The sequence below is a fragment of the Protopterus annectens genome, chromosome 12.part0, assembly GCF_019279795.1.
Source record: "Protopterus annectens isolate FY-2018-M chromosome 12.part0, PAN1.0, whole genome shotgun sequence".
In the NCBI taxonomy this organism is placed as follows: domain Eukaryota; kingdom Metazoa; phylum Chordata; order Ceratodontiformes; family Protopteridae; genus Protopterus; species Protopterus annectens.
Window position 1 is genome coordinate 560520520 of NC_056746.1, and position 25000 is coordinate 560545519.

The 25000-nt window shown below is 45.2% G+C and overlaps 1 protein-coding gene across 1 annotated transcript in view; it reads right to left on the reverse strand.

Moving 5' to 3' along the window:
• LOC122816707 (transformation/transcription domain associated protein) overlaps positions 1–25000 on the reverse strand; it is a gene marked incomplete in the record, with an annotated part of 2794447 nt that overhangs the window by 2683571 nt on the left and 85876 nt on the right. The window contains 1 exon segment of the mRNA XM_044089697.1: positions 15–55. Coding sequence (XP_043945632.1) covers positions 15–55 — 41 coding nt within the window.

A 25000-nucleotide genomic window follows, 5' to 3' on the forward strand; every position in this document is an offset into this window, starting at 1 on the left:
TGGGAAAGGGGAATTGCTCTAAGAAAGTTGAATACTGGGGAGATGAGGTAACATTCTGAAAAGAAAAAAGTACATAGTTAAGACTGGAACAGACAACTTAGTCCCACACATCTCAAAATTGTAAACATACTGAAAAATGACCCAACTACTCAAGGTAACCATACAGAAATTGTTCATAGGTGTGTGCTAGGCTAATGGCCCTGGAGCCTTTAGAGGCAGAGCCCACAGAAGTGCCCTGGCATCGTGCCGTCTGTTAGTTCCCAGTGCCTCTGCTAAAGTAGAGCCACTGGCATGATCCCCGGGGTGAACTTTCTATTACCCATCCACTAATCAGGATTTCTCTGTAAGAGGGACAGCGAGGTGCTCTGCTTGACATGTACGGAAAGTCTATTTCAGAGCATGGGCAGTCTCTGGGTGTGTTTGTGGCAATGAGGTTGAGGTCTCTGGAGTGTGTGGTACGGTGGGACTGGGATTTCTTTAAATATAGCATTTCTAACAGAGCTGGGTCAGACATGGCTTTTTAAGTCAAGCAGAGATCGCCTCCAAGTAGGTGATATGAGACAGAGAATAGCTGGAGCCTTTTGAGTCTATCCGTGTAGGACATGTGCTTAATGCCTAGGATCCTCTTCGTGAGGTACTTTTGTGGCCTCTCCAGCTGTTGCAGGTGTCTAGTGAGGTACATGCCAAATGGGGCATTATACTCTATGATTGGTTTAATGAGGGAAGAGTAGAGAGAGATGATGACCTCTTTCTTCCTGGATGCAAAACCCTTGGTAATGAGATGTGCCACATAGAAGGACTTTCTGACCACAGTGCCAATGTAGAGTTCGAAGGAGAGGTTGCTGTCAACCTGCGTCCCCAAATTTCTTATAACCCCTTCAGTGTTCGGCGGGCTCCCATCTATGTGGTAGTAAGTGGGAACTGAGTTTTTACCTAAGGGGATGACAATGCACTTTTTGGCATTACGCTCACGGCCACTGTTGTGACACTACTTACTGGTCTCAATGAGGCCTTTCTGTAGGATGTCTGCATCACTTGGAAAGTTAATTATGGCTCCCAGTTTGCAGTCATCTGCGAACTTGATCAGCCAGAGTCCCTTTGTTTTGGCTTGGACTTCTGAGAAGTAGACACCGAATAGGACCAATCCCTGTGGTGACTGGTCGGCAGTCTGACTTGGAGTCAGATACTTTCACACTGTGTTCTGTGAGCCAATTTGCAACCCACCTAGTGATATAGGGGTTGATGCCTAGTTTGGTGTGTATCAATAATTCTTGAGTGAGGAAGGTTATCAAAGTCCTTAACCAGATCGAGGTAGGCTGCATGCATGCCTGACCTTCAGCCACAGCCCTGGTGACTGACTCAAAGTCAACCAGGTTGAGCAGGCATGATTCTCCCTTTCACAAAGCCAAACTGCTAGGGTCTAGAGTTTGGAGATTTTCTATATCTTTGTAAATCAGGTCCATGATGATGTGCTCCACAGCTTTACATATCAGACTTGTCAGTCTAATGGGACGATAATTCCCAAGGTATGTGGTCGCCCCCCCCCCTCTCCATGGAGAGGGATGACTGTAGAAGTGCGCCATTCAGTAGGGTCAAAGTCTGTGGTGAGGCTGTGACTAAACAGGACACAAAGATGTGGTGCCAGTTCACTTTGTAGTGCATGTAAAACACAGCCAGGGATATTATCGGGTTCCATGGAACCTGTTATCTTGGCATTGGACAATGCAGCTTTAACATGCCCTGCAGTAGTCCTGGGTGCCTGGCATTCTTCCGGTATTGTGATTGGTCCTTTAGAGGGAGAGAGAGGGGTAAAGCTGGCACTGAATCTGTCGGCCAGTGTGTTGGCAATATCTGTTGGTTCAGAATAGGAGGTACCACTGTGCAGTATCTCAGAGCAAATCTGGGTATTGCCATAGAGGTTCTTGATATAGCTATAGAAGGCTTTGTGATTGTTTTGAGTGTCTGCTGCAATTCTGCTTTTATAGCTGGAATTAGAGGATTTAATGAGGGATCTCAACTTTTTGTTGAGGCTAATAAGGAGGTTTTTCCATTTTTAAATGAAAGAGAAATGGCTTGGATGCCAACTGTGTTGAATACTACTCAGAAATCTGAAATACAAAGGTAAGATCTCTGCCATAAATAACTAGCCAGTAATGACCATGGTGAGCATAATGCACAGCGCAGCCATCCTGGCAGATGCTATTATGCTTTCTGTGGATATGGTAATGAACATCATGCTGATCTTCACCAAAGGTGTACCTATGCATTAATTATCTGAATAGCCCTGACTTTTTTTTTTTTTTTAGGTGCAGGACAATTATGACAAGCATGAGAACATCATAGATTTGGCTTCATGGCACAAGCTATCAGATGTTAGCTGGATAGGAGACTTTACTGGCTAATCAAGTCACCTGGTCCAGTTAATTTACCATAATGTTTGGTCTTCACTGAGAGCAGTTCCACTCCCCCAGTCATCCTGAAAGTGACCAATTACACTATCATAAAAGATCTTTAAATATGGGCAAGTTGTAAAATTACTGCTCTCTTCTGTATCTGCAAGGTTACAGCAAAAGTGGTGTACATACGATATTAGTCATACCTAGTACCTTACTGAGCCATGCCATACTGGTTTAGTGCAAGGCACAGCAATGAAACTGCTCTCCATAGGGTAGTTAGTGACCCTGGAGTGAGAAATCAATGGTTCCATTAAATCTTCGTCTTCCTTGACCTCTCTACACATTCCTGACTGACTGCCTTATAACTCACTGTACCTTTATGTACCTTTACATCCACAGTAAATGAACTGTTTGATCCTTACCTTTTGGGTTGCATTCATTACGTGGTTTATATGACCATTTCAGCAGCTGTTTGTCTCCCCTGATGGGTAATCATCCTACTGTAAGTTTTTGCATTCAAGTAATCCAAACCATCCTTCAGGTCAAGCAGTGGAAATTTCAAATTTTCTCTTGAACATTGGGCACCCACAGACACTTGTACTGCAACTAGAGAGACTAAACACTAATGTAGGTGCTTAACTTCCACAGTGTCTAGACAGTAAAATACCTTACCTGCATTAACTTAAACAAATGTTAGTGAGTGTATTGGTACATTTCTGCTGTATAGTTCCTTAATCAAACCTCTGTACTGAAGAGTATATCACCAGGCATAAACAGCTGTATATTGCTCTCCAGTTAGTGTCCCCCCAAACTAAAGTCAATTTTCTTTTGAGAAATACTCAGATCTATAAAATAGCATTTCATTTCCTCTCCTGTTTCATCTGTAACTAACCCCAGCTTTAATTCTATATCCTTTTAAGAATGTCAGAAAATTATACTCTGTGCCCATAACATAGTCTATAACTTGGTGCAAATTAGAAGTTATGTACCTACCATAACGTTCCATGTTAGTTGTCTTCTCTCGCCTTCTTTCTTGCTGGATGGGTTCGGAGCCAATCCTCGGCTCCGACTCGGCACTTGCTAAGCTCGAGAGTCACTGTTACCAGCATAAGGCAGCCCCATATCCCATGATGCAAGGCGGTAATTACCCAGATCTCGTTTGGTATCTAGAGGAAAAACTGCCTATAAAAACTTTCCACTAAGGAAAGAGAAACACTAACCTAAAAAGGCTGTCATGGAAACCAGGTAATCAAGGACAAGAACTATCTGGTGTCCAAGGAAGAAGAATCTTCCAGAGAAAAGGGGAGATAAAGGTCTGTCCAGGCTAGGGGGACAGGAGGGAGGGACGCAAGAAAGAAGGCGAGAAAAGACAACTAACATGGAACGCTATGGTAGGTACATAACTTCTAAATGTTAAGTTGTCAATCTCCTCATTCTTGCTGGATGGGACCGCGTCCCTAGCACCTCTATCCTGGGTGGCTCAATGGAACAGACTCTTGAGAACAGTGGAACCAAAGCTTGCCCTGTCCCTGGAGGCCAAATCCAATTTGTAATGAGAAACGAAGGTGTGAGGAGTGGCCCAAGTGGCTACTGCACAAATCGTATCCAAGGATAGTCTAGCCTGAAAGGCTGTAGAAGTGGCTAGACCTCTTGTGGAATGAGCTTCAGGTTTTGAGTTCAGCTGCTTGCCCCTAAGCTGATAAATGTCAGAAATGGTGGAAGATAGCCATCTAGATAAGATCACTTTAGAAACAGGGAGACCTTTCCTATTTTCAGCATAAGACAGGAAGAGCTGATCGGACTTCCTAAATTGCTTTTTTCTGTCCAAGTAATATCTAAGTTGGCGATAAACATCTAGGTAATGCAATTTTTGTTCCGCCCTGTTAGAATAAATTGGAAAACATACAGGGAGATCAATGGATTGGTTTAAATTTGTCTTAGAAGCAACCTTGGGCAAAAAGGATGGGTTGGTTCTCAAGGATACTCTGTCTTTGTGGAAGACCAAATAAGGGGGACGAACACAGAGGGCATGAAGTTCAGACACTCTTCTAGCCGAGGTAATAGCGACTAGAAAAAGTGTCTTCCAGGAAAGAAACTTTAATGAACATGAAGCAGCCGGTTCGAAAGGGGGAAGTATCAAGGATGTCAGCACTAAATTTAAGTCCCACTGTGGTGGAGGGTCTCTAACAGGGGGTTTAAGAAGGAACACTCCTTTGAGAAAGGCTTTACAAAGTTTGTGGGACATAATGTTGTGGTCTGCAATGCCAACATGGAAGTTCGAGATTGCAGCCAACTGAACTTTGACTGTGGAAGACGAAGAACCTGAGTGAAAAATTTCCGCAAGGAAATCCAAGACAGAGTGAATAGGGGCAGTAAAGGGGTCTATGTTCTTAGATATTGCCCAAAAAGAGAAGCGTTTCCACTTGCTAGAATAAATCCTCCTGGTAGAGGACAAGAGAAGCTACTATGATATCTCCAACGGGGTTAGAGATCATAGGAAGCCTGGCTAAGGAAGGAAGTGGAGCAACCAAGCTGTGAGGTTGAGGGAAGGAACGGACCAGTGCAGTTGACCCGACTGGTGGGTCAGAAGATCTGGAACTGGGTCCAGATGCCAAGGCCGCACCAAAAGATGGCGATGGAAGGAACGGGAACCAAATTCGTCGAGGCCAGTAAGGGGCAATGAGAATCATTTTGGCTCTCAAGACGGTATCTTTCTGGAGTATTTGTGGTATCAAAGGAAAGGGAGGAAAGGCATAAAGAAGTCCCCGGGGCCAATCTTGGGTAAGAGCGTCTCTGGGGGGATGGCCCGGAAGTGGGAAGAGAGAAGAAGTCTGGGCATTTGCTGTTTTGGGGAGTAGCAAAAAGATCGCAGCATGGGCGGCCCCACTCTGAAAAATCTCCACAATGGATTGCTTGAGAGACCACTCGTGAGGCATGAGAATAGCTCTGCTCAATCTGTCCGCTATTATGTTGGTTTTCCCGGGGATATGCGTTGCTACCAGAAACCGATGAGAGGAGATCGCCCATTGCCAAAGTCTGAGAGCTTCGACACAAGGGATAGGACTTGGTTCCGCCTGCTTGTTGATGTACCACACGATGGACATGTTGTCCGTGTGAACTGCAATAGTCCCTAAAGGGAGAAAGTCGTTGAGGGCTTGCAACGTTAAAAGCACTGCTCTCATCACTAGGACATTTATGTGCAGGTGGTATTCGAACGGTTGCCACGCGCCATGAACCATCCTGCCCTGATAATGCCCCCACCCGATCAGGGAGGCATCCGGCGACCGTGGCTACCAGGGCCGGGGAACAAATGGTCTGCCCTGATGAACTAGAGGAGAGGAAATCCACCAGGATAGATGGTTCTTGCAGGTTTGTGTCACCAGAATCTTGTGACGATGGAAGCTGCTGGAAGGACCATTGGGTGAACAACATCCATTGTAGGAGACGCATGTAAAAGCGGGCCAGAGGAAGAAGTGTTATGGCAGCTGCCATGAGGCCCAACACTTTCAGGACCAACCTGGCTTGCCCTTTTTGCTGGATAGGATGATCCGAACGTGGTTTTGAATATCTAGGATTCTCTGAGTTGTTAGGTTTGCTGACATCCGAGTAGTGTCTAGATCTGCGCCTATAAAGGTAATAGATTGGCAGGGCGACAAGGAAGATTTTTCGAAGTTGACTGAAATTCCTAAGTGACCGCAGAGACGTAGAGTGTAATCTCTGGCTTCGAGAAGTTGATGCCTGGTGGTGGCTGAGAGGAGCCAGTCGTCGAGATACGGAAACACCTGGAATCCTTGACGTCTCAGGTGAGCCGTGATCACTGCCATGCATTTGGTGAACACTCTGGGGGCTGTAGTGAGGCCAAAGGGCAGGGCTCTGAATTGAAAATGACTGGTCCCCAGCCGAAAGCGGAGAAAAAGTACAGTTTTGTACCTACCATAAATGTAGATGTTCGAGGATCCACATTGCTGCAGTCCTAACACTTGGGTAGTCCGCTGTCCCAGTCGGCCCGAATACCAAAGTATATGGCTGACGTCGGTCAAGGCGCATTAGTCTGACGTCAGGACGTCAGGGTACAAATGCGCATGACCGACGTCATATCCTCAGTCTTTTCTTGCCCCAGATGTCAGAAGACCCTAAAAAGATAAGGCCAAAACCAAAACACCAAACACTCCTGCACCAAATATATGTACAATATATACAAAATTACAAGAGTATAACCTCACCCACACAACCACCCCTAAACACAGAGGGAAGGAGGAGGAAATTGACTGCAGCAATGTGGATCCTCTAACATCTACATTTATGGTAGGTACAAAACTGTACTATGTTCTTCATTCCACATTGCTGCAGTCCTAACACTTGGGTAGAATCCCAAAGCAGAGGTAAGGGAGGCTGGCAAATCATAAAGAAGCAGGAGCTGTCAACATGCCTTGCAAAATAGCTGTGGCAAAACCAGCCCTAGATTTAGAGTAGAGAGGAAGGTGGTAATGCTTAGAGAAAGTATGCACTGAACTCCAAGTAGCTGCCTCCAAAATATCCTTAGTTGCCACCCCCTTAGAAATGCTGTTGAAGTGGCAGTAGCCCTAGTGGAATGAGGCCTAATCCCAGCTGGAATCTCCTTGCCATGATGGGAATAACAAATGCAATGCAAAACCCAATCCACTTAGAAATAGTTTGTTTTGACACAGGCTTGCCCTGAGAACTCAAAGCAAAAGAAACAAACAACTGCTGAGACTGCCTAAAATCCTTAGTCCTGCTTAAATAATAACGAACTGCCTGTGCACATCTAAAGTGTGCAAAATCTTTCCCCCTTATTTTGGGGATCTGCATAGAAAGTAGGCAAATGAATAGTTTGGTTTAAAGCCACACTAGAAACCACCTTAGGCATAAAGGAAGGATTAGTACGTAATGATACCCTATCCTTATGGAAAATCAAAAAAGGCTCAACCGCCATAAGGGCCTGCAATTCAGAAACCCTTCTTGCAGAAGTAATGGCCAACAAAAAAGCAGTCTTCCATGACAAGTATTTCAATTCAGCAGTAGCCGCAGGCTCAAAAGGTTGTAGAGTAAGTTTCTCCAACACAAAATTGAGATCCCAAGCAGGAGTAGGAGCTCTACGTGGGGGTCTTATATTCTTTGCACCTCTAAGAAATTGCTTGAACAAAGGATGAGAAAACAATGGTGGGTCACAATCATAGTGAGCTGAAATTGCTGCAGCATGAATCTTAATGGAAGAGAAAGACAAACCTTTGTCCAATAACTCAGTAAGATATTGAAGAGCCACACTCAAATTAGGCTCAGAAATCTCCAAATTCTTTGCTGCACTCCAAAATAAAAATCTCTTCCATTTTTCATGACACTTTCCTTGTACTAGGTCTTCTGGCTTCCATAATCACATTTAAAACTTGTTGAGGAAGTTGAGACCTGCTGTGCTTCAAAACAGAATATGCCAGGCTGTTAGATGAAGAGAGTGAAGCTTGACATTGAGTAGATGACCGTCCCTCTGAGACAACAGGTGCGGAATCAAAGGTAAAGGCCATGGAGGCTTCCTTACCAGACTCCTCAGTAATGGGTACCAGTGTTGCCGAGGCCAATCTGGAGCTATTAAAATCATCCTTGGCTTGTCTTGTCTGACCTTTAGGAGCACCTTTGGGAGAAGAGGCAGAGGTGGAAAGGCATACACATGAAGATTTTTCCAACTGAAAGAAAGAGCATCCACTTTCCAAGCTGTGTGATGAAACCTTTGTGCAAAACTTTGGCAGCTGGTGGTTTAGTGGAGAAGCGAACAGATCTATGTCTGGAGTTCCCCATGACACTGTCAATTTCAAATACATGAAGATCCAGTTTCCACTCGTGGGGATCCATGATTTGTCTGCTTAACACATCTGCTAAGGAGTTCTGTGCTCCGGCAGAAACCTTGCCTGAAGAGTTAGTTGCAAGCTGAGCGCAGTCTCCCATAAAATCATTGCTTGCCTGCATAACGGGTAAGAATGTGTTCCCCTTGTTTGTTGATGTACCACATGACAGTTGTGTTGTCTGTTAGAATCAACACCTGCCCTGGAAGAAGTAACTCCTTGAAAGCCATTAATGCAAACTGGACTGCTAACATCTCCTTCATGTTGATATGTAGATGCTGTAGTCTGGCAGGCCACTTGTCTTGTATCCACTTTCCATTCAGATGAGCTCCCCAAGCTATGTCTGAGGCATCTGTCGTTAGAATCTGACTCGCCTGGCCGGGTCACAGAGAGTCCCTTGTTTAGGTGACATTCCTGAGCCCACCACAAAATTCCTTTTGAATGCAAGGTATTATTTGAATGACAGTGTCCAAATCCTGGCAGTGCTGTGTCCATACATTTTGAGATACCATTGCAGCTTCCTCATATGCAGTTTGGCATTGGGAAGCACCAGAATACAAGATGCCATGAACCCTAAGGCTTGAAGGACTGTCCTTGCAGTCAGCCCGGACTGAAGAGATAGTTGATGGAAGTAAATGGAAAGATTCTTTTGTTTGTCCGGGTTAAAAGGCCATCTGGTTGCTGTATTTAGTCTCACACCCAGAAAGCACATGTCTTGAGAGGGTACTAGACTGGACTTTATTTCGCTCACAGAATACCCTAGGCATCTTAGCACTGCTATCACATATTCCAAATGCTGTAAAAGGTCTTCCTTTTCTTGAGCCAGAATCAGGCAGTCGCCCAAGTAAGGATAGATTTGTATTCCTTTTAGCCTGAAGTAAGCTATCACTGGAGCCAGAACCTTTGTGAATACTCTGGGCGCAGTAGATAAGCCAAAGGGCAATGCAGAGAACTGATAATGGGAATTCCCACCTCAAAACGCAGATACTTCCTGCAACTTAGTCTGATAGGCACATGAAGGTAAGCCTCCTTGAGATCTAAAGTTACCATCCAGTGATCTTTGCCCAGCAGAGGTAAAAGCTGTTGTAACGTCAACATTTTGAACTTGGGAATGTCCAGATAAGTGTTGAGGATAGATAAATCCAAAATTGGTCTCCACGTGTTCCCCTTCTTTGGTACTAGGAACAGGCGAGAATAAAATCCTAGGCCCCTTTCTGGCACAGGAACCGCTGAATGGCCCCTATTTGGAGTAACAGAGAAATTTGCTTGTGAGCCTCTTTTCTTTGTAGAGGAGGAATGTCTGGCATGCCTTTGAAAGGAGGCAAGGTATGGAAATAAAACCTGTAACTGGTGAATGATATCCAATACCCATCTGTCTTGGGTAATTAAATTCCAATTTTCTTTGAAAAGAGCCAGCCTTCCTCCCAAAGGTGCTGCCAGACGAGAAAGTACTGGCAGCTGAAAAGGCAGGTCATTGGGTCTGTTTACGAAAGGACTGACCCCTGCCCTCACCAGAAGACTGAGCAGGTGAACTCCTGTTCTAGGCCTAAAAGAACCTTGAGCTCTGCCCCTACCACGCCTAGACCTACCCCTAGACTGGGAATCATAAGCAGGATATCTCCATCCCTTAGTAGGCCAATTTCTACTAAACTCGGAGGCTGAACCTGCAAAAATCTTTAACAGTCTGCATAGACTTAGCCTTGTCCTCCATTTTCTTTAAAACTGCTTCCACAGGCGAACCAAACAACACGCCAGACTGTAGCGGAGGATCCAAAATCCTTGTCTTAACATGCTCAGCTAAATTCTGATCCCTCAGCCAGGCGTGCCTACTAAGAACAGAACCAGTGGCAGCCACCTCAAGAGGCCTGCACAGCATCAAAACCACATTGCAAGGAATGCTTACCCACCTGTTCAGACACATGAACTAAATCCTGCAACTCTTTACACTCAATACCTTCCGCCAGAGCATCCACCTTAGACTTCAATTGTGAAAGGAGATAATTTTGATATTTTAACATGTGAAACTGGCAATTCAACGCCCTCATGGCTAGAGTGGAAGAAGTATACACTTTCTTTCCCCGTCTATCCAAAGCCACTGCCCCTTTATCAGGTGGAACAGGATTTTAACAACAGAAGCCTTAACACCTTTAGGCCCCTGAGAAACAGTTTCGGGTCTGCCCTAGGACTCTTAAAAGATACTTATGAGCTTCAGGCACCCTATAATACCCATCTGGTTTAACTGGGGCAGGAGGCAAAGAATCAGGGTTCAGGGAAGCCTCTGCAAAAACATCTTCCACCACATCCAGAACAGGAGGTATAGCTAAAGGCCTATGCTGGGGTAAAACAAAAATTCCTAAGCCTCTTCCTGGAATCAGAGAAATCTTGACCTTCCCATTTAAAATGCTCCCTCATGGAATGAAGAGTCTCTGAAAAGAAAAATCCTCAGGAGGAGAAGTCAAGGAGTAGAATCATCCACATCAGAATCAGAATAAGGAGGATACTCCTGCAAGTCTTCAGTCAAGACTCAGAAGCCTCAACACTGCTCAAAACTCTCAAGCTCAGGTTCCACCCTAGGCCTCTTATCAGGAGGGGCATAGAACCTCTAATCATAGTAATCAAATCTTCTGCCATTTTAAGCATATGTTTCTTAGGCAAAGATCCTGAAGAACTAGGAGAGACCCCCACTGAAGTTAAACCTGGCCTGCCTCTCAAAGAAGCCTTGGAAACAGAGGGAGGGTCTAACCACCTTAGGAAGAGAGGGAGAACAGCCACCTGAGAAGCCCCTTCAGCCTGGCCTACCTCCTGAGAGGACACATCCTGTAACAGTAAAGTCTCTCCCTGAGACTCCAAAGAAACTTCTGGCAGAACCTCCGCTCCACTGATCCTTCTAAAGAACCGACGTCCGACTGACGGTTCTTCCAACCTAGGCTTTGCTGCTTTGTCCTTGCGCTTTTGACGAAGCGGGCGCCGGAGCATCCGACGGCATTTTATAATTACAACGCTTCCCAAAAACTAGCCTGGCACAGTCTAACCTTCTCTTTATAGTGCGCTTGTTAAATCTAGCACAAGAGCGACATCCAACAACGCCGCTCAGGCCCTAAACAAGGTATACACAAGGTATGGTAATCCCTATGAGGTATCTGTTTCACAAGAAATACAGTTATTCACTTTTTCTGACATCCGTTAAATACTGAGGCAAGAAAAACCAAAATATTCCCCAACGGGGTACTTAGCCAACTTTGATTCGGTCTGAAACTCCGACTTCAGAAAATTTCAGAACGCCAACCTGCACTCGCAAAACTGCTTCTGCATCGGACCATGCGGCAAGAAAGACTGAGGATATGACGCCGGTCATGCGATTTGTACCCTGACGCCCTGACGCCAGACTACGCGCCTTGACCGACGTCAGCCATATACTTTGGTATTCGGGCCGACTGGGACAGCGGACTACCCAAGTGTTAGGACTGCAGCAATGTGGAATGAAGAACATCTTCTGGAGTTGTCTGTGAATCTTTATATGATAGTACGCATCCTGAAGGTCTATGGAGCACATCCAGTTGTCTTTGCCCAGAAAGGGCAAAATCAATTGGAGTGTGACCATCCAAAATCTTGTCTTTTTGACAGACTTATTGAGCCTGCTGAGGTCTAATATTGGTCTCCAGTCTCCCGTCTTTTTGGGGACCAAAAAGAACCTTGAGTAGATTCCGGACTCTAAATGATCTTTTGGTACTGGCTGGATGGCCCTTTTTTTTTAGAAGCTTTGACACCTCTAATTTTGCAATTTCCTTAGACCGGTGGTACGCCTGGAAGGGAACCTCTTTGAGGGAAGGGCTTTCTAAAGGAATCTTGTAACCCTCGGATATGATAGACTGTACCCATTTGTCTTGAGAGAGGGAAAGCCAGGCTTCTGGGTACATCGACAATCTCCCCCGACTGCCTCCAAGGGTGGGCAGTCGGCAACACCTCAGGGATGCTGGAAGGGCTTGTCAGAGAGGCTCTCTGGAGCCCTGGTTCTGCGGACCCTCTGCCCCTAGGGCGCGCCTGTTATTATTATTATTACCCCTCTGCCTCTGGGGTAAACTGACCACGCAGGCCAGGCGTGACTTTGTAATTTCCGAACCACATTTTCCTCCCTTCTGACCTTTGGGGTAAGGTCTAGAAGGAGTGGAGAAACGGACTCCTACGGCAGAAAGAGTCTTGCCGTCCTGCTCGCACCTGGTTAAAGTGTCCTTCACCTGAGGGCCAAACAACATTGTCCCATCAAAGGGAGAGTTTGTGAAGGACGCCTTAAAGGGGTCTGCAAAATTACAGAGCCGCATCCAGGACTGACGTCTGAGGGCCACTCCTGTGCCTGCAGCTCTATTTCGCCCATCGGCTGCATAAGAAATGAGCCGCATGGAGGAGTTGGTTATGGAGTTTAGGATTCCCAGCTGAGAGGCGATCTTTTCTTGAGCCCCTGCTGCTGACGGATCCTGTACTACTTCACCTAGCTCTTTGAGAATGTCTCTCTGAAGTCTGGTGAAGGGACACAAATAATTCAGCAAACGCATAGCAAAGGTCGCTGAAGAGAACATCCGCTTGCCATACCTGTCCATGGTTCTAGACTCCTTGTTAGGAGGATGGACTGGCACGGAAGGATCTGCAAGTTCCTTCTTGGTGGTGGCCGCCACCACCATGGCATCAACCGGGACACCCTTAGTAAGAAACTGCTTTTCAGCAGGGGCTGTGATAAACTTTGAAGGTCTCCTGGGGACTGGTTCCACCGAATCAGGAGATGCCCACGCCTTTCGAGCTATGACTTCCATAAGGGGGTCGAAAGGCGGAGACACCCAGGAGGTGGAGGGTCGAGATCCAAAAGCCTCCAGGTATACCGATTCATCCTCGGAGGGATTAATGGAGGGCCAGTTCCTCCTCTGTTTGAGGAGTTCAAGGATGTCTGAAAAGGAGACATCCTCAGAGGGAAATCTTGGGGACCCCTCCGACTCATCTAAATCGGTATCTGATGTTGTAGACTCAAGGGAGTCTAAATGCTTCCTCTTGCAGGTCCTCACGCTGTTCACCTGAAGGATCAGGAGAAACCTCGGAAGAGGAAGTCCTTCCCAATGGGGAAACCTGGGGTGATGGATCTCTGGGTCCGGGAGCAAGAGAGCAGGAAGAGGCATGTACAGGCACCATAGAGGGAGGAGCTAAAGGAACCGACTGCTGGCTAAGCTCTGGGGCTAGCACACTCCTCATCAGCTCGAAAGCTCCCCTCCCAGGGAGGGCCGAGAGATCCCGCTCCGAAGAAACAGGGATCCCTGGTCCCACCGAAAGGGAAGGCTCCGAAGCAGATGTCGGGCTGAGCTCACCAAGGAAGCCCGAGAGGGAGAACGAGGGTCGGACAAGGGTCCAATGCCACTCACCCTCGGAACCACCAGGAAGCCCGACGGATCCCTCCAAGGAAGGTCTCAAGGAGGAGATAGGAGTAGAGGACGACAGAGCCGAAAAGTGTGGTATCGGCTCCGAAGCAGCAACAGTCACGGTACCAATAATCTCCGGCTCCGAACTCTGTAAGAGAGTCGAAGGAGGAATCTCAGGGGGGGTGTAGGATAGCTGACGTCTGATGAGACGGGCTATGGAGCATCTGGGCTAGTGCCTGTGATTTTAACAGCCTACTCACCACTCTCTCTAAGTCGTGGTCTGAGAGCCTGGATGACCTCGATGATCGGCTCCGATGGCTCCGCTCCGAAAGCAAGGGAGAAGCTGGAGCCGAGTGTATAGACTCCAAAGAAGGAGATCTAGACCTCTTCTTGGACGGAGCCATCGGAGCCGAAGAACGTTCGGTTCCAGGCAGAGCCAACAACTTGTCGGCTCCGAGAGGAGACAAAGATATCTCGGCTCCAGCCGGAGCAGAGACATGCTTCGATGCTAGGGTGTCGGCTGCAGACGGAGCCGACACAGGTGCCGAAGCCAGGGTATCGGCGCCGACTGGCGTACAGAAGCTTCCAACAAGGAAAGATCGGCCGACGAGGCGATGTCGACTCCAGCGGAGTCGGAACCAAGACCACAGACTTGGACACCGAAGCCTGGGTCTTGGAAGGCTTGGAGGGCTTCCCGGAGCCGACCTTAGCCGGGGAGCTCTCTGGTTTAAGAAGACCCCTAAGGATCAACTTATTTCTACGTTCCTGCAGGACTCTCTGGCTGAAAGAATGACATATAGCACAGGAGTCTGTCAGAGACATCTTCTGACAGCACGAGTCACACTTCTTGAAACCTGAGACCCTAGTATCTTTGGACATGTCTTAAACACTCACACACACCAATCAGTCCAATAAAAGACACTAACTACAAAAAATTATTAATAACTAATAAATTAGTTATTACTATGACAGTGACACAACACACACACACCTGAGGGAAATCCTGACAGGAACTGTGAGGGTGGGAAAGGCCTAAGGCCCGAAACACTGAAACCAAGTGAACTAAGGGGAAATGGGTATGGAGCTAAGAGAAAAAGTACACCGAAGGATGTGAAGACTAAAAGACTAAAAATTAGAGTGTTTAGACGCCTAAAACCTTACAAATAGCAAGAAAAATATCACTTAACAGGAGCTGGTAAAAAGAAAGTACAGTTTTGTACCTACCATAAATGTAGATGTTCGAAGATCCACATTGCTGCAGTCCTTACACTTGGGTAGTCCGCTGTCCCTCGGTCGGCCCGAATATCAAAGTATAAGGCTGACGTCGGTCAAGGCGCATTTGACTGACATCAGGACGTCAGGGTACAAATGCGCATGACCGACGTCATATCCTCAGTCTTTTCTTGCCCCAGATGTCAGAAGACCCTAAAAATAAAGGTCAAAACCAAAAAACAGCAAACAAACAACCAACCACCCTTGCACTAATTATATGCACAATATATACTATATACACAATATTTACAACCCAACCCACACAACCACCTCTAACTACAGAGGGGAAGGAGGGAGGGTAAATTGGACTGCAGCAATGTGGATCTTCGAACATCTACATTTATGGTAGGTACAAAACTGTACTATGTTCTTCATCTCACATTGCTGCAGTCCTTACACTTGGGTAGAATCCCAAAGCAGAGGTAAGGGAGGATGGCCAAACTATAAGGAAGCAGGAGCTGCCAAAATGCCCTGCAAAACAGCAGTGGCAAAACCAGCCCTGGATTTAGAGTAAAGTGGTAGGTGATAATGCCTAGAGAAAGTACGCACTGAACTCCAAGTAGCTGCCTCCAAAATATCCTTGGTTGCCACCCCTCAAAAAGCTGTCAAGTGGCAGTAGCCCTAGTGGAATGAGGCCTAATCCCAGCTGGAATCTCCTTGCCATGATGGGAATAACAGAAAGCAATGCAAAACCCAATCCACTTAGAAATAGTTTGTTTTGACACAGGCTTGCCCTGAGAACTCAAAGCAAAAGAAACAAATAACTGCTGAGACTGCCTGAACCCTTTAGTTCTGTCCAAATAATAGCAACTGCCTGTGTACATCTAAAGTGTGCAAAATCTTTTCCCCTTTATTTTGGGGATTTGCATAAAAAGTAGGCAAATGAATAGTTTGGTTTAAAGCCACACTAGAAACCACTTTAGGCATAAAGGAAGGATTAGTACGAAAGATACCCTATCCTTATGGAAAATTAAGAAAGGCTCAACCGCCATAAGGGCCTGCAATTCAGAAACCCTTCTTGCAGAGGTAATGGCCAACAAAAGGCAGTCTTCCATGATAAATATTTCAACTCAGCAGTAGCTGCAGGCTCAAAAGGTTGTAGAGTGAGTTTCTCCAACACAAAATTGAGATCCCAAGCAGGAGTAGGAGCTCTAATGGGGGTCTTATATTCTTTGCCCCTCTCAGAAATTGCTTGAACAAAGGATGAGAAAACAATGGTGGGTCACAGTCATAGTGAGCTGAAATTGCTGCAGCATGAACCTTAATAGAAGAGAAGGACAAACCTTTGTCCAGTAACTCAGTAAGATATTGAAGAGCCACACTTAAATTAGGCTCAGAAACATCAAAATCCTTTGCTGCACTCCAAAATAAAAATCTCTTCCATTTATCTGCGACACTTTCCTTGTACTAGGCCTTCTAGCTTCCAAAATCACATTCAAAACTTGTTGTGGAAGTTGAGACCCTCTATGGTTCAAAATAGAATATGCCAGGCTGTTAGGTGAAGAGAGTGAAGTTTGACATTGAGCAAATGACTGTCCTCCTGGGACAACAGGTGTGGAATCGAAGGCAAAGGCCATGGAGGCTTCCGCATCAGACTTCTCAGTAATGGGTACCAGTGCTGTCGAGGCCAATCTGGAGCTATTAAAATCATCCTTGGCTTGTCCTGTCTGACCTTTAGCAGTACCTTTGGGAGGAGAGGCAGAGGTGGAAAGGCATACACATGAAGATTGCTCCAATTGAAAGAAAGAGCATCCACTCTCCAAGCTGTGGGATGAAACCTTTTGTGCAAAACTTTGGCAGCTGATGGTTTAGTGGAGAAGCTTAACAGATCTATGTCTGGAGTTCCCCAGGACACTGTCAATTTCTGAAATACATGAGGATCCAATTTCCACTCGTGGGGATCCATAATTGCCTGCTCAACACATCTGCTAAGGAGTTCTGTGCTCCGGCAGAAACCTTGCCTGAAGATTGAGCTGTAAACTGAGAACAGTCTCCCACAAAATCATTGCTTGCCTGCATAGAGGATAAGAATGTGTTCCCCCTTGCTTGTTGATGTACCACATGACAGTTGTGTTGTCTGTTAGAATCAACACCTGCCCTGGAAGAAGTAAATCCTTGAAAGCTATTAATGCAAACTGGACTGCTAACATCTCCTTCAAGTTGATATGTAGATGTTGTAGTCTGGCAGGCCACTTGTCTTGTATCCACTTTCCATTTAGATGAGCTCCCAAGCTTTGTCTGAGGCATCTGTCGTTAAAATCTGACTCGCCTCTGGCTGGGTCACAGAGAGTCCCTTGTTTAGGTGACATTCCTGTGCCCACCACAAAAATTCCTTTTGAATGCAAGGTATTATTTGAATGACAGTGTCCAGATCCTGGCAGTGCTGTGTCCATACATTTTTGAGATACCATTGCAGCTTCCTCATATGCAGTTTGGCATTGGGAAGCACCAGAATACAAGATGCCATGAACCCTAAGGCTTGAAGGACTGTCCTTGCAGTCAGCCCGGACTGATGAGATAGTTGATGGAAGTAAAGGGAAAGATTCTTTTGTTTGTCCGGGGTTAAAAAGGACAACTGGGATGCAGTATACAGACTTATACCCAGAAAGCACATGTCCTGAGAGGGTACTAGAGTGGACTTTATTTCGTTCACAGAATACCCCAGGCATCTTAGCACTGCTATCACATATTCCAAATGATGAAGAAGCTCGTCCTTCCTTGAGCCAGAATCAGGCAATCGTCCAAATAAGGATAAATCTGTATTCCTTTTAGCCTGAAGAAAGCTATCACTGGAGCCAGAACTTTCGTGAACACTCTGGGGGTAGTAGATAAGCCAAAGGGCAATGCAGAGAACTGATGGTGAGAAGTCCCAGCTCGAAAACGCAGATACTTCCTGCAACTTAGTCTGATAGGAACATGAAGATAAGCCTCCTTGAGATCCAAAGTTACCATCCAATGATCTTTGCCCAGCAGAGGTAAAAGCTGTTGCAACGTCAACATTTTGAACTTGGGAATGTCCAGATAAGGGTTGAGGATAGATAAATCCAAAATTGGCCTCCACGTGTTCCCTTTCTTTGGTACTAGGAACAGGCGAGAATAAAATCCTAGGCCCACTTCTGGCATAGGGACCGGCTGTATGGCCCCTATTTGGAGTAACAGAGAAATTTGCTTGTGAACCTCTATTCTTTGTTGAGGAGGAACGTCTGGCATGCCTTTGAAAGGAGGCAAGGTATGGAAATAAAATCTGTAACCGTGGTGTATGATATCCAATACCCATCTGTCTTGGGTAATTAAACTCCAATTTTCTTTGAAAAGTGCCAACCTTCCTCCCAAAGGTGCTGCCAGACGAGAAGGCTCTGGCAGCTGAAAAGGTAGGTCATTGGGTCTGTTTACGAAAGGACTGACCCCTGCCCTCACCCGAAGACTGTGCAGGAGAACTCCCTGTTCTAGGCCTGAAAGAGCCCTGAGCTCTGCCCCTGCCACGTCTAGATCTACCCCTAGACTGGGAATCATAAGAAGGATACGTCCACCCCTTAGTAGGCCAATTTCTACTAAACTTCGGAGGCTGAACCTGCAAAAAATCTTTAACAGTCTGCATAGACTTAGCCTTGTCTTCCATTTTCTTTAAAACTGCCTCAACAGGAGAACCAAACAACAGATCAGATTGTAAAGGAGCATCTAAAATCCTTGTTTTAACATGGTCAGATAAATTTTGATCCCTCAGCCAGGCATGCCTGCGAAGAACTGACCCAGTGGCAGCCACCCTAGACGAGGCCTGTACAGCATCAAAACCACATTGCTGTTCAGAAACATGTACTAAATCTTGTAACTCTTTACAATCAATACCTTCCGCCAGAGCATCAACCTTAGACTTCAATTGTGAAAGGAGATAGTTTTGATATTTCAACATGTGAAACTGGCAATTCAAAGCCCTCATAGCTAGAGTGGAAGAAGTATAAACTTTCTTTCCCCATCTATCCAAGGCCCTGGCCTCTTTATCTGCAGGAACCGGATTCTTGACAACAGAAGCTTTAACACCTTTAGGCCCCTGGCTAACAGTTTCTGGGTCTGCCCTAGGACTCTTAAAAGATACTTATGAGCTTCAAGCACCCTGTAATACCTATCCGTTTAACAGGAGCAGGAGGCAGAGAATCAGGATTAAGAGAAGCCTCTATAAAACATCTTCCACTACATCCAAAACAGGAGGTATAGCCAAAGGCCTATGCTGGGGTAAAAACAAAATTCCTAAGCCTTTTCCTGGAATCAGAGAAGTCCTGACCTTCCCACTTAAAATGCTCCCTCATGGAATGAAGAGTTTCTGAAAAGAAAAATCCTCAGGAGGAGAAGCAAAAGGAGTAGAATCATCCACATCAGAATCAGAATAAGGAGAGTACTCCTGCAAGTCTTCAGTCAAGACTCTGAAACATCCAAGCCTGCTCAAAACTCCCTAGCTCAGGCTCCACCCTAGGTCTCTTATCAGGAGGGGTAAAGAACCCCTAATCAAAGTAATCAAATCTTCTGCCATTTTAAGCATATGCTTCTTGGGCACAGTTCCTGAAGAACTAGGGTGACACCAACTGAAGCTAAACCTGGCCTGCCTCTGGGAGAAGCCTTGGGAACAGAAGGAGAGGGCCTAACCACCCTAGGCAGGGAGGGGAGTACAGTAACCTGAGAAGCCCCATCACCTGACCTGCCTCCTGAGAGGCCACATCCTGCAATAACAAAGTCTCCCTGGGAACCCAAAGAAACCTCCGGTGGAACCACCGGCTCCACCGACACCTCTAAAGAACCGGCGTCCGGTACGGACGGTTCTTCTAGCCTAGGCTTAACTGCTTTGTCCTTGCGCTTCTTCGAAGAAGCGGGCGTCGGAGCATCCGACGGCATTTTATAATTGCACCGCTTCCCAAAGACTAACCTGGCACAATCTAATCTCCTCTTTATAGTGCGCTTATTGAATCTAGCACAAGAGCGACACCCAACAACGTCGTGCTCAGGCCCTAAAGAAGGAATACACAAAGTATGATAGTCTCTATGCGGTATCTGTTTCCCACAAGAAATATAGTTATTCACTTTTTCTGACATCCGGTAAACCACTGAGGCAAGAAAAAACTAAAATATTCCCCAACGGGGTACTTAGCCAACTATGACTCGGTCTGAAACTCCGAAATCGAAAAATTTCAGAACGCCAACCGGCACTTGCAATACTGCTTCTGCATCGGACCATGCGGCAAAAAAGACTGAGGATATGACGTCGGTCATGCGCATTTGTACCCTGACGTCCTGATGTCAGTCAAATGCGCCTTGACCGACGTCAGCCTTATACTTTGATATTCGGGCCGACCGAGGGACAGCGGACTACCCAAGTGTAAGGACTGCAGCAATGTGAGATGAAAAACATTGACCTCATTAGCGAAGCGGCAAACGAGATCTGGGTAATTACCGCCTTGCATCATGGGATATGGGGCTGCCTCGAGCTGGTAAAAGTGACTCTCGAGCTTAGCAAGTGCCGAGTCGGAGCCGAGGATCGGCTCCAAACCCATCCAGCAAGAATGAAGGCGAGATTGACAACTTAACATGATACAGTTTAAATTACACAGTTAAAATTTCAGTTCAACATATAACCATTTTAGCTAACAATACATACTTACCAAAGCCTAAAGAAACACTTGGGAGTCAAGTGTTAGCCCGCTGTGCTCGGGCTTGCTCCGCTCCCCTCCCTGCCCCCACTACTACTTTTTTTCTAACCCCTAATCAATCACCTAACCAGTAGTCCAACCCCTAATCACCTGACCAGTAGTCCAACCCACTCATCCTACCTCCCCCCACCCTCCAATCCAATTACATCCCACACGGATTCCACTCCCAATAACACATTCCCAGACAACACACCTCTACCATCACACACAACCAATCAGGAATCCTAGTTGTTCTACTCACTCAAAGTAGTATCATGTTACCCACACTCACATCCCTATCACTAGCTCTATTACTAACCTTCCTAACTTCCTTACAAACAGACCTACCGCTGCACAAGTACTCCTATCACACCACCCACACTAGCCCACCCTCTCAAACCCACTCACAGTTCTACATCTGCCCTACAAATCATAAATCTTACAACTACATATTACTCACCAACAAAAATGACACCACTCACCACACTAAGAAAAACTCTCATAGACCAAGCTCTCAAACAATTAATATTAAATAACACATACGGGCACTCCTACAAACTCTGCTAACCTCTGGTGACATTCACCCAAATCCAGATCCCCTCTCAGCCAGACAAACATCTGACCTGCTAATCCAAAATCTCAACATAAGAAGTATTACCAACAAGCTAACAGACCTACATGCATTTATAGCCCACTACAAGTCTGATGTACTCGCCATTACAGAGACCTGGCTTAAACCCAGTATCCAAGATGAAGACTTTCTCCCTCCAGGGTATAATACACTTACATGAGATAGAACAAACAGGAAAGGAGGGGGAGTAGCCATTCTCATTAAAAACACCCTTAACCTCCAGCTCCTGCACACCACACCATCCACGTTTCAAAATGCTGAAGCCCTATTTTCTGTCCTATCCATAAGAAATACCAAGATCATCAATATAATATGCTGCTACATACCTCCAGGCAACAACTCGCTCATAATAGAAGACATCCTACACTGGACAAAGGACAATCTACCTCAGGAAACAATCCTACTAGGAGACATTAACACTGACTGGGCAGCCTGCAACTCCAGCAGCCGCTCTACACATATCAATCTATACGGGTTCTCTCAACTAACTGAAGAACCAACTAGAATAGCTGAGAAAACAAAGAAAATCCATACTCGACTGGACACTAACCAACTATCCCAAACAAAATTATACAGTAGGCTGTCTCTCAGATGACCTAAGTGATCATCTCCCCACCTTCCTACTCCACAAGCACTCCAATCACCCCAAACCAGTAGTCTACAAATTCGTACGAGATGATCGTAACCTTCCCCACGATACCCAAATACTGTCATAAGCCACTGCAACTGGGAACCACTACGGACACTTGGGTTAGACCAGGCAGTAGACTACTTCAATACTACCTTCTCCAACATCCTTAACAATCTAGCTCCCAGCAGAAAGATGAGAGTTAAAGCCAACTACACACCCTGGCTAAATAGGGACACCAGAGCCTTACTAAAAGCTAGAAATAAAGCCTGGAAAATCTGGAAAACTGACAAAACCCCTCGCTCCAGGCAATACTATCAACAGCTTATAAACAAAGCCAAGGCTGAATCCAAAATAAAACAAAATATTTTCTTAGCGCCCAAAGTAAATATTCAAATAATCCACAAAAATTCTGGCATGCCATTAACTCCCTACTAAAGCCAGGCAAAACCACAACTCCAGCACCCAGCACTACTAATAATACCCTAGACATAGCTTCTCAATTTAATAACCATTTTACTAAATCCATCTTAGCCCTGACCAGTCAAATAACCAAACACAGTCTACCTCAATCACAACTTAACCTATCCCACACCACCCCCTCTTTCAGCCTATCACCAGTGCCCACCTCAACTATCAAAAAAATCCTCCTAAAACTAAAGCCAACCACACTGGCAGCTGATAACATACCTGCTGCATACCCAATAATGCCTAGTGACTCCCTATCATATCCTGTCTCCATCCTTATCAACCGCTCCATACTAGAATCCTACATGCCCAAACTCTGGAAAGCATCTCGCATCATTCCTCTTCATGAAGGAGTTAATTCTTACGAATTCTCCTACTACCGACCTATTGCCATCCTTTGCCCCTTATCCACAATTCTTGAGAAATGCATCCACTTGCAAGTGATGACATTTCATAGCACACACAATCTACTATCTACCGCACACAGTTTCCGTCCACATCACAGCACTACCACAGCCCTTCTATCCTTCACTAAAATTATATAAACCTTCAAAGGAATGATAACAAATATTTATCAGCCATTTTCCTAGACCTCTCAAAAGCATTTGATATGGTCTCCCACTCCATTCTATTAGACTCACTAACATCATTATCCTTCACCTCCTCTACTATAACCTGGTTCAGAAGCTACCTATCTGACAGGCAACAATCAGTCCAGTGGAAAGGAACTCTGTCTACACAACTTCCAACCACCACCATAGGAGTCCCATAGGGCTCTATACTGGGCCCGCTATTGTTCTCTATTTTCACAAATAACCTCAATAGCTCTACACAACAAGCCACACTCATACAATATGCAGATGATTCAACCCTGATCTGCTCCGCCTCATCTCCCACCACCCTACATACACTTACTCAAGATACCTTTAACTCAGTAGAAAAATGGAAATCAGGTATCCAACTAATTCTACCACACCAAAAGTCTGGGCATTGAAATAGACAATCTCCACTCTGTGTACTAGTTTTATGGTATGTAAGATGTGAACAACAAACTAGGCTCCCTATACAGGCATAAGTCCTTTCTTTCACAAAAAGCAAGAGTCATTCTTGCACAAAGCCACCTCCTCTCAACTCTATTATACACAGGACCAATCTTTACCCAAATCAGACAATGTGACTTAGACAAACTAGAATCATGCTACAATAAAATAGCCAAGTTTGCTACTAACTCAACCTATAGAACCCATCACTGTGCTGCACTAAAATGGCTTGAGCTACCACAGCTACTTAACTATCACCAGCTGGGCACAGCCTACAATATTCTCAAAAATCCTGAAAAAAACCCTCATTATCCAACCTACTTACTGTCTATACTGCAAACCGGTACCCAAGATCCAGTGAAAAATCTCTCCTCTCCATCACCAAGGCTAACAATAATGCAGGGAAAGCGCTCTACTCCCAACACCGTTGCCAGAAATTGGAACTCTCTTCCCCTATCCGTGTCCACTGCCCCCTCCACATCCATATTCAAAAACTCCCTCAAATTGCACCTTCTTAGTACCTGGTTATGCCCTTGTATCACATAACCCTACCCATACTACTATTAACTCCCCAAACTCCTCTCTGATCACATGCTGGATTCTCTGATCCCCTGTAGGCTTGGTCATCTGAAAGGGTACTTTTAACTGTAGAAACTTACTTGATATATTTTCTTCTCTTACCAATGTATAACTGACATTGTCTTTTTACCTGGAGTGTTTTATTAATTTCTTGTTATATTACTAAGCTCAGCATATATGATAAAACCGGTTTTGTGTATTATGCTGGATGTACTGTAACTGACATTGTCTTTTACCTGGAGTGTTTTTATTAATTTCTTGTATTACTATGCTCAGCATACATGATGTAACCGGTTTTGTGTATTATGCTGGATGTACTGTATTTGTATAACTCGATGCTGGAGCTTTTCATCCTGGGCCTCAGCTGAAAATGGACCTGGTAATTTCCCAGTGAACAAACGTAAAATAAATAAATAATTTCAGTAGTCATCATCATCAAGATATAAAAGATAAAAAGAGTTGTGAAATAAAATGGTTGAGAAAAACAGTAAACTGAAGCAGTGGAAGAGTTTAGTTATGCACATAAACAGCAGCATACAGTCAGTCAAGATGTTTTTAGTCCATTTGATTCTACATACAAGTCAGGCATATTGTTACCTTCCACTCAAATAACTGGATCAGAATTAAAGTGGTAAAGGAGTTTTTTTTGTGGGGAAAATAAAAGGAAAAGGGTGAAATGGGAAAAACTGATTCTAACCAGCTAAGCAAGGTGCAGTGAAAGTACCAGATTTAGTGAAGTTTTACAAAGCTATGCACTTACATTCAAGAGACAACCTATATAAAAGCAATCAGATGATGGATGGATAGAATCACTGTTAGAGAGCAGGTGTAGTATATAATTAACAAGAATGAAGCAAAATATGTGCACAGCCTTATTATGAAGGGAGTTTAAACCATAAACTGAATCTTAAGCTTGTTAAAGACTGAAAGTGTTACTGCCCATAGAGGAACAAGACTATCCAAAAAAAAATGCGATTCAGCTATGGAAGGAAAAGAATGGATAGAGGGCATTTTGGGAGGATATACAAAAGAGAGGTAAGATTTTGAAGTGGAACAA